This window comes from Crinia signifera, chromosome 4 (genome assembly GCF_055691185.1).
Source record: "Crinia signifera chromosome 4, ASM5569118v1, whole genome shotgun sequence".
In the NCBI taxonomy this organism is placed as follows: domain Eukaryota; kingdom Metazoa; phylum Chordata; class Amphibia; order Anura; family Myobatrachidae; genus Crinia; species Crinia signifera.
In genome coordinates, this window is record NC_139220.1 from 116,774,861 (window position 1) to 116,789,311 (window position 14,451).

General features: G+C 42.9%; 1 protein-coding gene across 1 annotated transcript in view; it reads left to right on the plus strand.

Moving 5' to 3' along the window:
* Nucleotides 1-14,451, plus strand: part of LOC146074345 (dynein axonemal heavy chain 3-like) — a 1,013,923-nt gene that overhangs the window by 433,924 nt on the left and 565,548 nt on the right. The window contains 1 exon segment of the mRNA XM_083182299.1: nucleotides 2,012-2,153. Within this exon segment, the coding sequence (XP_083038425.1) occupies nucleotides 2,012-2,153 (142 nt within the window).

Here is a 14,451-nt window from a genome sequence, read left to right on the forward strand (position 1 = left end):
TCACCTTGCACGCACTGACAGCACTTGCTCCCTATACACTGACTGCTCCCATCTCACCACAGCACACTGAGCAGTCCTCTCTGTCCCTGCCTGAATTGAAATTCTACATTAGCCAAATCTATACCTCCCAACCATCCCAATAACCGCGGGAACGTCCCGGTTTTCGTGGAAGTTCCCGCATCCCTTCCACTATCGGCAGTGTCCCGCAGGGGGTGGAGTTGGGAGTCCGCGTTAGTTGCTGGCGAGTGGAAAATAGATGCTGTGCCAACCTATTGACTGTCAACCCTATGATCATACCCTTATCTAATAATCTACATCTGGGCATAGATCAATGTGGATAACATCAAATTTCAGTCACAATTGGTTAAATCTATCAAATTAAATTTATTTTTCCAGCCGCCTTATGCCCCCCGTTTTTGTGTGAGAGCACCTGGCAAATAATCTATACCCCATGGCCGCTCGCTCACAGCGGCTACACATGCGCATGAAGGAGCAAGCGCATTCGCTAAAAATCGGTCCCCGGTGTGAATGCGTGAAGGACCGATCAAATTTGAATCACCCCAGTGTATCACATGTCTCTCCATAGACATATGGTCCTAGAAATTATGGCAGAATTAAAATAAGCTAATATATTTATTATTTATTAACAGTTTCTTATATAGCGCACACATATTCCGCGGCGCTAACAGAGAATATTTGACATCCACATCAGTCCAGGCCCCAGTGGAGCTTACAATATATATTCCCTACCACATGTACATTCACACATATTCATTCTAGGGTTGGGATCCAAATAACCTACCAGTATATCTTTGCATTGTAGGAGGAAACCGGAGTACCCGGAGGAAACCCACGCATGTATGGGAAAAATATACAAATTCCGCACTGTTAGGGTCATGGGGGAAATTGATCCCTTGACCTCAGCGCTGTGAGGCAGCGGTGCTAGAATACTGTCATAGCCCAGGCATATTTTAGTCAATAAAGACAGACACTGTAGATAAGACAAAGACTCAATTTATTTGGCTTCTTTATTCAGAATTATATCTGTATAGGTCTTTATTTTTAAAGTATACCTATAACATCAATGTTTTAGTCTGTTACAAGCACTTATCTCTCGTGAATAGTGCTCCCTATGGGAGTCTTCTTTTTTGCTTCATCTTTGGACAATCAAACCATGTCGACATTCTGCCGGTCTTCTGATTTGATCCCTTTGCCTTTTCTATTAATAACAGATGCATAAAAGCATTGTCTTTCATATTTAAGTAACATGGTGGGAATGGCACAACTTACCCCTCATTTGCCTAAAATTTATTTTTATTAAGGGGTAGCTTGTACAAAATTAAATAACCCATTATAAAACATAGTAACACTCTGTTCAGGCTTAGACCTTAAGGGGCTTACACATGGGAAGATTTGCTGAGCATTCTGAGCAATGCTAGATCACTAAGAGCAATCAGCAAGATCTCTCAGCACACAACGATGTGTCAGCGATGTGCTGAGCGATCTGACAGGGCCAGTGTTCTCCGATGAAAACATTGGCCCTGTCAGATGATTAAGTAGTTTTATCCAGCAGGGTGGATAATGATTGCTGGGCGATAGTGATGTGCCGGGCTGTGCATCAGTATCCCTATGGCCCCTACACATGGAGCAATGTAGGGGCATTTTCTATGTGATCTAGTTAGAAAATGCCCGAAATCACCTTGTGTGTGGACTCCATTTCAGGAGGAAGATGTAATAGTGAGTTCATGGATGTTAAATGTCTTACAATCATACAATACTCAACGCCAAAGCAAACCTAATTGTAAATCCTTGCTGGCTTGTATGAGATTCCTCACATTTATATTTTTCTATATGGATGGGCAACCAACAGTTAATGTCCTACGAGACACATATGTAATATAGGCACATAACTTTTTCAACAATAACATATTCCATTAATCATATTATTATGTGCATTAAATTATTTTATTACAGTACTTCAATTGTCTCTTTGCTTTCTACGTTTTTGCAGGCTTTTATGAAAAAAGGGGGTCTGCAAAGCTGTCTGACACAATGCAGTCAGCAAATTGAAGATATTGTCAATCTCGTCAGAGGAAGGTTAACAAAAATGGAACGTATTACTCTTGGTGCTCTAATTACCATCGATGTCCATGGTAGGTTCTGTATATTGATATTCTGATCTTCGTACAGTGATTATGCTTTTGAGGACAGGTCTGCATGTGATAGGGTTAGTATCATGATGTGAGAAGAGGGACCTACTCCAGATGTATCATAGTAATGAGGGCAGTATCCAAAAACAGCAAAGTAATGGTCAAAATAATGCAAACCCCAACCCCCCTCCCCCCACCCCCGATATAATACTGTTAGCAATTATGGTGTACTGAGGGCATATGTAATAGGGTACGAGTTTGTAAGAGATGCGGGCTGATATCTGTTTTATTTTTATGTTTGCCACTTTAAAAAATGTCTGAGTTTAACTGGCATCTCACACTTCCAGGAGCTATGGAAAACACAGCTGTACCTCCCAACTTACCCACTCACATTGAATATTCTATGGTCCTGCCCTATCACACCTAGTTTAATTAGAGCAATGGAGAAAAATGACCTGGACTTTGATAATCAATATGATTTCTCAGGCAGAATTTGAAATTAATTGTTTGATGCAGGAGTCCATGTTTGGACTAATTTTTAATAATGCATAAATATGCCCCTGACAACATTGTGCCCACCTCCCAGAGAGTGGATCAGGGGGATCTTGTTGATGAGAATCCTAGTGGATCCCAAAGGTAAGTACACAGATTGGTGTTAGGGTAAGGCACTTGGGGCAGGGTTAGAGCAAAGCTACAGGAGTGGGGATGGTGGAGATTGTCTCTGGGTGTTATGGGATGATGGTAAGGGTTAGGGTGCTAGAGGGAGAACTTAGGGTTAGTCTGCCTGAAGGGTTATTTAGGGTGAAATACTTTACCAGCAGCCGTCAGGACTTTGACCACTGGGATCCAGCTATGTTTCTTTGTTGGTATTTTGTACCCAACCACCAGAGACTACTAGCTCTATTTAATAGTGACTTTTCTGTCTACTGAGACCTAACTAATCCATGTATAATGTATCCAGCCCTAAACTGATCAGCTAGGGGCTGTACTCCCATAGCAGGGAGATCCCACACTTTCTGTAACTCTATGCCACTTTTCCATCCAATCAAAACCTTTGCTTGGATTTTAAATATGGCAGTTGCCTCTCCCATGTGAAGAACAATGGTTAAACATATTTGAAACAATATTTAAAAAAAATATCACTCCTGCACTGTTGATGTACTGTAGCAGTTGTATATGCTAGTGTCCAGAATTAGGTTTAATTTAAGAATATTCTTTGGTATTTTGAGGATGTTTTTTTAAAGTTTTAAAAAGGTGCATAAAGACACAGTTAGGAAATGTCCCACATTAAATGGCATCAAGGTGTCATTACCTGAGAAAGAAATTAGCTTGGATTTCACGGCTAATGTCGGATACATCATTTTGTCATTTACTTAATGATGATCATCTGTCACTTCTAAATCTGTGGAGATAAAAATGGGTTACTATGCTCGGTGTTGAGCATAGTTTAATTAATGACAGTGTCACAGATTCTGTGGGGTAGTTAACTTAATTTTAATGGTTTTCTGATTTTGTATTTGTTAAGATTACATTTTTATAGATGTTATGCAAAAGCAATTGCATACTGCAGTGTCAAGAAATGATGCATTAGAAAATGACTGAAAATGTCAAAACTGACCTAAGCAATGGTATTATTATTTCCATGCCCAAATCATTTTAATATACTACAATAACATGTTTCCATCACAATTCAGAATATTTGCATTTTTATGTTGTATATTTGGTAAAGAGGCATAACTATTGTGATTACTAAGGGTGCGATTGCTATGGGGCCCAGATGTTTAAGGGATACTGAACCCAGGATATACAATTGTATTCAAATGTTCCTGCTTAGCAGTTGGGTCTGATCCATTGACCAGCCCTAATTTACTATTATTTACTGTAATATGACATTATAAACTTGGCCTTGGCAGCTAACGCCATCTTTTATATATCTTGGTTGCACAAATAGAGCTAGCAAAAGCAATCTTGGGGTCTGGAACACTAACATATCTGGGGGCCCTCTTGACTCCCCTTTACCCTGCACCAACACATCTACAAAATATTACATTTAAGCTATACAACTGCAAAAGTTCACTTAAACACAGGGCCGGATTTGTCACTAGGCCCTTGCCTCGGCCCTGTGTTTAAGTGAACTTTTGCAGTTGTATAGCTTAAATGTAATATTTTGTAGGGGAAAAAAAATGAGTGATAGGGGCGGCACCTATAATGGACGGCAGCTGTTAAGTCACTGTCAGTGAACCTTTGAATTTTTTTAATAGTGCTGCTGGCAGTCCCGCACTCCCCCCTTCAGCACTGCAGACACAGTCCCTCCCACCGCCGTCCCATGCACCCCTCACTTAGGGGCAGCCTGACCTAAATCCGCCCACAGGAGCTGCTCATGTGACCCTGCCGTAGAGAGACGATCACACACAAGGTGCTGTCACTGCGCTCGTCAGGGCACGGTAGGAGAAGAGGCTGCACTGCAGGGATCATCACAGCCGTAGCACCACCAGGGTGACTGCCCGCACACAGGCTCCGGTCAGAGCACATGAACCTTGACCCCAATGAGATGGGAAGCTGCTGCAGCACGGCGGTGGTAAGATCGGCAGAGCTGCCGGCTACACTACACTCACCTCAGTAAAGGGATCCGCTGTGTCCGTGGTCACTATGCGATGCCCGGCAGCCTCTGTTTGTCCCTGTCAGGCTGCGTCCACAAAACGGGGGAGGGAGGGCAGCCAAAAATGTAGTGCCTAGGGGCGGCCTGACCCCTATATCCACCCCTACTTAAACACTGATATTAAACAGAGCATGGGTTGTATCTGTCTATTGACATAATAGAGTGGCTGAGTAATCCAATGCTAAGTGATATACTGTAAGGTGTAGCAACTTGAAGTTATTGTGGTGCCGTGCTTGTTGGGTGGCAGTTCCATTCACATCAGTTCCCTCCCGTTCTTCTTCGGTGGATGGATGCAAGCAAAAGGCTGGCAAAACATTATGCATAATTCATATATCAGATACACAGCCAGGTGTGATAGAATTTACATGGGGAGGGGGCAACATGGTAATATGGGACTCTGATTTTCCCCACCTGCTGGCACCAGCGGGCGGCAGGCATGTATGGTTGCTGGTTCAATATTACATGCCACATCTGTATTTTGTGCCCCTTAGAACCTTGAAGATCCTCAGAACCTCTGGGCCCTAGATGACTGTTCCTTTAGAATCCCCCTGTCTTGGGGCTCTTACTTGCTGAACACCATATACTTGTTGAACTAATATACAATGAGCTAACATCTATTGTTACTAACCAACAGTACTGGGAAATTGTGTTATTCTCAAAAAATCTAAGCTATCTTTTAGGTAACTTTATATCTAAGAAAGCAATGAACTAAATCTTAGATCAATGCTGTGGTCGCGAATTGCAGACATTTTCCCATTTTTAAATATTTTAAAATCTGATTTCCTCATAGCATATCAGACACTTGGTGCAATATGTCTTTGAAGATGCATTTTCTTCATTCTCACTTAGATGTTTTCCCAGCTAACTGCGGCACCATTAGTGATGGACACATTGGGCGGTATTCAATGTGAATACCTGCGAGGTGCAGCGAATCCTTTTTTGGATTCGCTGCACATTCGCCACGTTCCAGAGCCGGCGGGCTCCGGTATTCAACGAGTCAGGGGCAGCGAGCCCCTGACTGGCGAATATGAGCTCCTGCGGCGATTGCCGCAGGGAGCCTCAGGACGGTGCCAGGCAGAGAGATGGTAGTCTCTCTGCCTAGCCCAGACCTTTGTGGGGGGTTAGGTGTGCTCCCCGGGTGCCAGGCAGCACAGGCTGCCCCCCCGGGGGTGCCAGCAGGTGAGCGTATATTCACTACACAGGATCGTAATGATCGTGCAGTGAATATATGAATATGTAATGAGCGGCTCCGCTCTGGCGCCACCTGCTGGATGCTGTGTAAAAAAAAAAAAAAAAATATTATTTTTAAAATTAAATATATATTCATGTGCTTACAGCACATGAATAAAAATAGCATGCCCCTCCTCAGAATAAAATTCCTGATTTTTTGACACCAAATGTAAAAAACAAAACACTTTATTTTAAAAGTTCACATTCCACTTCACCATAAAAAGATAGCGATTGCTACTCGGTGAATCATGGCGAAAAAAACCTTCAAATGTATTCGCCATGTGGTCATTGAATAGGGTGATTCACCGTTTTTGACAGAAATTCGCCAAACAGCACAAATTCACCATAAAAACCTGGCGAATCAGGCTCATTAAATACCGCCCATTGAATGGTTTCACCGGGATAACATTTGTTGTCCACTGTAATTACTGCTGGATGAACAAAGTTTTTATGATGTTTTGGAAGTGTATACTGATTCAGACAGGAGGGGTGTTCTTGAGTAAGAAAAACACTGTTGCAGGGTGCTAGAGTGAATGCTAACAATAGTGAAAAGAAAACCCAATCCAAATTCATTCAGTAGTTTTTGCATGATGCCAGAATGAACAGACAGACAAAAATCCCCCCCCCCCAAAAAAAAAATCATGTCTCCATAGATCAGAAAATAATCCCTACATGTATATTTTGAGAAAGAAAAGACATATGCACACACACAAATCTTAAGCTGGCCTTACACTTCTGCTATGTATTACAGCAGTGTATGGACATATGATCCTTCCCGGCGTCCTTTCACATGTGATGCATTGCATACAACCCCTGTTCCCTGCAACCGGAAGAAGGGTCCGAATCGGACGTTGGACCTGCATGCATCTCAGACCTCCGACAGGTCTGATACACATGGGACCATGCATCGGACCCGATGACGTCATAGACATTCTATTCGGGCTGATTTCTGGACCCGATCTGTCCGAAACAGTTGAAATTTTCCCAAATCGCTATAGTGTAGGGGGGCCTATAGAGTTTTATTAAATGTACAGATAACTACCATGCCACCCTCATCCAGTACAATACCATCTAATCCTATTTTGTAAGGTTGAATGCTTTGTATTGAAATGGCTGAAGGTTATTTATATCTGAAAGACTGGTTGCATGAAAGTACTTTTGTGAGTATTTTTATTGTGGAAATTTTTAGATAGACAATCACAAGTCTCATTAGAATGAACTTGTGACTATCGGCCAGTTTTATCACAATCCGCTTTTGAGGATGCGGATGTGATCAATTTCCCCCCATTCACAATGCGATAATTGAAGAAATTGCAGGTATGTATCAATTATTGCATGTAGGGACAAAGCCTTCATTGACTGCAAAACTCAGGGTATTGTTTGGCAAAAAGTTTGTCTACGACCATGCATTGCTTCTGTCATGACTTGGTACACTTCCTAACCCGCCCCCCCCCCCCCCCCCCCCCCTCCATCTCCACAACACCGATTTTACTTACCAGGTCGAAGAATCAATGTTCACTGAGCTGGGATTTTATTTTCCCACTGTGACCCCTGTGCTGTAAAGTGAGATGCCACTTCGTAGCATCACTTAACTGTACTGTGGGTCACAGCAGCAAGGAAATCTGATGATGGGCAGCTCTTACCAGATCATTGATCACTGTTCCCTGGGTGTAAGCAAGTATTACTTTTCTATTTTTTTGTTACTTTTGTTTTTTCCCTAAATGTGTCATCGTGTTTGTCAGACACACATAGCTGATCAGACTACTAGCCTGATCCCAGCACAGCTTTCTCTGTCAACAGGCAGAGAAAGCTGTGCAGCGATAGGGGAACCACAGTGAACTCTGTGATTACACTCTCTGAAGATACACCCAAATAGCGTTTCCAATTACAAGTATGGGCAATGCGACCAAATTGCTAAAAAAAAAAAAATAATAATAATTAAAGGGTTTAGAGTCGTTTTTCACAAAAACTGCTCCAAAACGTATTTAATACTTTTAAGTGAAACTAAAATACCAAAAGTGTCAAAACACCCCTTTTCACATAATTTCAGTTAAAATAATGTTCATAATTAGGCTCCTACATGATTCTGCCACCCATTTTTTTAAGTCAAATCTTATTGTTGGCAAAAAAAGCTTAAAACACTAAATAAAATCTGTTTGTGATAGAGGATAAGCAAACAATTTAAACATTATGGCCAGATTCATTTATCCACGATACTGTCCACACACAGTGAGATGTGCGCTAGGTCCTATTTGAGCTATACCAGGCAGGGCCGGCGCTACCCACCCAGCAAGTCCTGCAAAGCAGGGAGGTGCAGTGCTGGATAGGCGCTCCGCTCTCCCTGCTCTGCTACAACGCTGGACTGCTGCTGCTGTCGGCTGCCACAGCCTGCGCCTGTCTGACTATGACAGGCAGCGGCATCTGCAGCATGAAGAGTGGGCAGCGCCTGCTCTGTCCTCTTCTACATCCCTGAGCACTGCCAGTGCAGTGCCACTGCCTCTCCGTCCTGAGTCCTCTCAACGTATCTGTGTCAGGCTGTGTAATCAATCTAAAATCCTACAGCATAGCACAGCTTGCATTGCCGAGAGGCTTTTAGATTGATTATCTAGTCTGCCACAGACTGAATTAGTTGAGTGTTGAGTTAAGCACAGGAGGAGTGATAGAGATTCGAGAACTTCTGCAGGGACCCCAGGCTAGCTGATGTACATCTGGAGGGGCAGAGGGATGTCCCTATCGACATCTGGAGGCTCTGTCACTCCATTTCTTTCTGTCCTCCTGTGTCAGGTGAGATACTAGTACACCAGGTTGTGTTTTGTTGGGGCACAGACACAGGAGGTATGGGAGTGATGGGGGGGGGCACAGGAGGAGGGATGTGTGATGGGGGCACTAGAGGATTATTTGTGATAAGGTGGTACAGTAGGTATGTGTGTGATGGGGCACAGAAGGGACGTGTGATGGGGGCACAGGAGGATTATCTGTGATAAGGTGGTACAGTAGGTATGTGTGTGATGGGGCATAGGAACTATGTGTGTGATGGGGCACAGAAGGGACGTGTGATGGGGCACAGGAGGGATGTGTGATGGGGCACTAGAGGATTATTTGTGATAAGTTGGTACAGTTGGTATGTGTGTGATGGGGCATAGGAAGGATGTGTGTGATGGGGCACAGAAGGGACGTGTGATGGGGGCACTAGAGGATTATTTGTGATAAGGTGGTACAGTAGGTATGTGTGTGATGGGGCATAGGAAGGATGTGTGTGATGGGGGCACAGGAGGGATGTGTGATGGGGCACTAGAGGATTATTTGTGATAAGTTGGTACAGTTGGTATGTGTGTGATGGGGCATAGGAAGGATGTGTGTGATGGGGCACAGAAGGGACGTGTGATGGGGGCACTAGAGGATTATTTGTGATAAGGTGGTACAGTAGGTATGTGTGTGATGGGGCATAGGACGGATGTGTGTGATGAGGCACAGGAGGGATGTGTGATGGGGGCACTAGAGGATTATTTGTGATAAGGTGGTACAGTAGGTATGTGTGTGATGGGGCATAGGACGGATGTGTGTGATGGGGCACAGAAGGTACGTGTGATGGGGGCACAGGAGGGATGTTTGTGATGGGGGTCACAGGAGGAATGTAGGAGGGGGCAGAGGGGAGATTTGTGTGATGGGGTGCACAGGAGGGACGGGCAGAGCCAGCAGGACCCGGTAAGTGGGTTAAATGCTGCAGCGCTCCCCTTCGGCCTGCTATCTCCCGCTGGAACCATGACACCCACCATTTAAAAATAAAATAAACACAGGAGCCAGGATAAGCAGGGTGGGCGACAACTCATGGGCTCAGAGTCTTTGTCTAGTTACAAAAAGGAAGAAAGGGGTGACACTACAGTCACACAGTAGCGCTAGTTCTAAAATTGGTGGCAACCCTTTCACTATTCCGGGTAATAGCTGCAGCCCCTTATCAGAGGTTTTGTGAGCCTCTGTAACAAGCTGCACTCAGGAGTGATAGCGATGATAAATCGCTACATTTAGGAGGCGCAGCTATACCCAGTCCAATGATTACAACAATTTATATAAAGTAAATTATTTTTATAAAAAAAAATATATATATATATTTCATAATATTCGAAGTGCACTTCATATAATTCATAGACAATACATGACATACAACATATAACACATACATAAAAAAAAATATATATATATATATATGATGCTGTCAGAAAATAGAAAAATATTTCATGGGAATGCAGGCGGAATGAAGTCACATGACGTCAGACGCCTGCCCTGTCTTTGTCCTGGTGCTCTCAAATATAGGTCAGGCTCCACTGACTTATATTTGCGAAGGCAGGAGAAATTATTAGATGGTCAGCAACCATCAAATGATTTCTCCTGCTGGATTCGTAACACATCCCCTCCTTTGATTGCGAGGAGAAATGGCTGCGCGGGTGTATCAGAGGTGTAGCTAGGGCGGAGCTGGTGGAGCACAAGCTCCGGGCGCCGGAATGTCACCGGGCGCTGGAGCTGTGCTCTCTGCTGCCGGTTCTCCCGCCCTGTTTGCCTGCTTCCTACTGTGCCTGTGCCTGTGCAAGTATGGGAGGGCGCAAATTTATAGTTTGCAGGGGGGCTCCGAACACCCTAGCACCGGCCCTGATACCAGGGGTAGCCAACTCCAGTCCTCGAGAGCTACCAACAGTTAATTTTTTCCATTTCTCCCCACAGAATCACAATTTGGAATTCAGTGCTATGCAGTTTTGACTTTATACTGTGTTATTTGAACTACATAAGATTGGGACTAGACTACAGTATGCAATTTAAATATGTAAAGTACATAGCACATGCGATTATATACACAGGGTGTGATTTGAACTAGACACGATGCCTGCAAAAATACCTGCCTGCACATACTATTTTGCCCTGCAATATAGATTACACGGTAGCGCACATCGCATCACAAGGCAAATGAAATACGGTGCGATTTGAGCAAGATGCAAAGCGATTTGAATGAAAACGTTCAAATTGCATGTGAGAATGGCACCGTGTGTGGGCACCTTAACACCCTGTGCTTTTCAATTGCAAGACATTTTCCTTATAAAGTCAATCCAATGCTAAAAAACATCAACCCAGAGACGTCAGGTTATGTTCCTGAAGCTATGGGTTAACGCATCTGCATAACCCCTAGTAAGGCCAGAAAGACGAACTTACTGTGAATTTCTGTTCATACATCATGATGCGGGATGGGAAGAAATCTGTGTTGAGTATGGTCTGCAGGCTTAATATATATATATATATATATATATATATATATATTATAGATATTAAGCAGACTGTTTCCCTATTGGTAAGAGTAGCTTGAATTGCATCTCCTTGTTGCATGACTGTTGGCTGTCTAGTCTGTGAGATTTTATGTCATCCTGTTTCTGCACAATTTTATTTTATTTTCATCTATGCAATCTGTCAATTTCCTGAAACTGAATTTCCCTTTTCATTTTCCAAATGGATTTCCTTATGCTTTTCATTTGTGTCAGCACATCCTTTCTACTCCAGGCATTTTTAGACTTTCTTTGAAATGTTTATAGTCATTTAATGTTTTTATTCTTCTTTTGGACAAAGCCTGCTCGATGCCTTCAGAACATGACTTGGTGCAATAAAATATATAATTGACCAAATGTTTAAACAGCTGTATCTTAAAGCTAGATGTACAAGTCTCTGGAAACCTTTGCATAGGTTTTATTGGGCCATATGAGATTACCAACAGCTTGGCAATGATAAATCTGTTTCCTGGCTTACATTTTATTTCAGCTGAAAAGCTGAATTCATACAGCGCTAGACACTCAGTGCTTTTAGCATGACCACAAATCTGTAGCATTAACAATCCCATAAACACTTGCACATCGAGTGTCGTACAGGGAGAAACATGTTTTAATGGAAAATTTGAATCAAAATGAGCGAATCCCAACTTTAAATCTTGGGATTAGTGCTCTCCTAGCTCTCGAGTTGTGGTTATTAAACTCACGAATCATTGCTTAGCATTAACATTTATCATAGTGCAGGCACATGTTCCGTAAACTACTCCTGCAATAAGCAGCATAGAAGCGCAATATGATATTGGTTGTAATACACACTGTAAAATAAAACCTTAATGCATACTTACATGTTCCTGATCATATGACTTCTGCATGGAGTCTACCGCTTTTTCTATACATCTATCTATCATAACATCATTGGCAGGTATTTTACAGGCTGTGGGCATAGGCGTGCGCATATTGGGCAAGATGTATTAAACCTGCCAAAGAGATAAACTGGAGATAAAGTGGAAGGAGATAATGCACCAGCCAATCAGCTGTGTTTGAAATATGACATTTGGGAGTTGATTGGCTGGTGCGTTATCTCCTTCCACTTTATCTCTTCACCAGGCTTAATACATCTGCCCCATTGAGTGTTAAGGGTGCACAGGCACCCCCTAATGCTGTGCCCCCACCCCCACACTTATTGCTGCCAGTAATACCAGCAATACCTTTTACCAAAGACTTTTTCTTTTTAGACCTGTATTCCATTAAAGTAAGCGCCCATCAATCAATTATATGTGTTTTGCATTATTAATTGTATTACACCATTGTCATATCACTAAATACAGTACCTGTGTCATCCAGATATTATTTTGACTTTATTTGCATGTACTGTTACACAGAGTAATTAGATTAAAACTGAAATAGGCAATATATAATGGTGTGGCTGAGAGACATTTTATATTGTAGTGAGTGCACGCCTGATTGGCGGTGTTAGACACACCCAATGGTGGTGTTAGACATGCCCAATAGATGGTGCTAGGCACACCACTTTGACAGTGCACCCTCTAATAAAATGTGCTGCGCACGCCTATGGCTGTGGGACAGATTCTCTAAGCTTCAAAAGTGATAAAATGGAGAGTGATAAACAGCTAGCCCATCAGCTCCTACCTGCCATGTCACAGACTGTCTTTGAAAAATGTCAGACAGGAGCTGATTGGCTGGCTGTTTATCACTCTCCTTTGTATCACTTTTGAAGCTTAGAGAATCTGGCCCTGTGTTTGGAAAATGTCAGAAGCTGATTGGTTGGTACTTTATTTCTGCCCACTGTATCTCTCAACTTTATCTGCTCCCAAGCTTTGATACATCTCCCCCATAATAAGTTGAAATGAAGGGTAGAATAATTGGACACATTATTTCAGAGCCTTTTTTTTTAAGATAACAACAACAATATTTTTCTGGATTAGAGCTTTTTATTTGGACAATCTAAAGACTAATATTCAAGTTAATCTACAGTACATACATTGGGGCAGATGTATTAAGCCTGGAGAAGAGATAAACTGGAGAAAAAGTGGAAGGAGATAATGCACCAGCCAATCAACTCCCAACTGTCATATTTTAAACTGATCTGATTGGCTGTTGCGTTATCTCCTTCCACTTTATCTCCACTTTATCTCTTAGCCAGGCTTAATACATCTGCCCCTATAAGAAATTGTCTCATTTCTTTGTTAAATATGATTAGGCATACACATCAAGTAAGAATTACCGTAAGAGGCAATGAGTTTACTGAATGTGAAAATATCTTATACTGTAACTGAAGACTGGTACTGTATATGGCTTGTGACAAATGTTAAGAAAATTGTAAAGTACAGTACAATCAGCATATAAAACACAAGAATATTGGCCCACAGGGTAACCCTGCCATTTCCCGGTGGGTTGGCCCAAAACTCCTTAAAAACGGACCGGCCGCGCTCCCCCCTGGGCCGCGGCACTTTGCCCACATCCAAAATGGCTGCTGCACATATGTGACAGCACCTCCCATGGGCCTTTATGTTCGGCGGCAGCGGACTCCCAGCTCCCATTCCCCCATCTGGAGCGGGCAGAAAGGAGCATGTGATCCCCCCCGCATTACAAACACCACCGCTGCCCGCTCCCCCGCATTACATCAGAGGCCCGCCCCCGCATTACATATGCCGCCGCCCACCCGCCCAATTACATACGCCGCCACCAGCACCCCCCACATTACATACGCCACACCGCACACCTCCCCAATTACATACGCTGCCTAACCTCCCTCTCCCCCAATTACATACGCCACCACCGTTGGCACCCACAACACACTGCCCTTCCCCCCCCCCTCGCAGGCTGCTGCAAGATTTTTTTCCCTGGGCTGGATTGAAGTCCCAAACCGCCCCTGTGTAATGTCCTGGCTTTAGCTCCACAGTGAATACATTTACCCAGCTGGTTTATTCATTAAATAAGTTAGACATTTCTTTAGTTAAATACTGCATGGTTGGATCTTCATCTGATTTAAACAATTACGTAAAATAACGCAAAATATTAATTATAAAAAAGTATTCATTTTGTTGATTCAAATAATCCAGCCATAAATTTGTGATTATCAATTTTA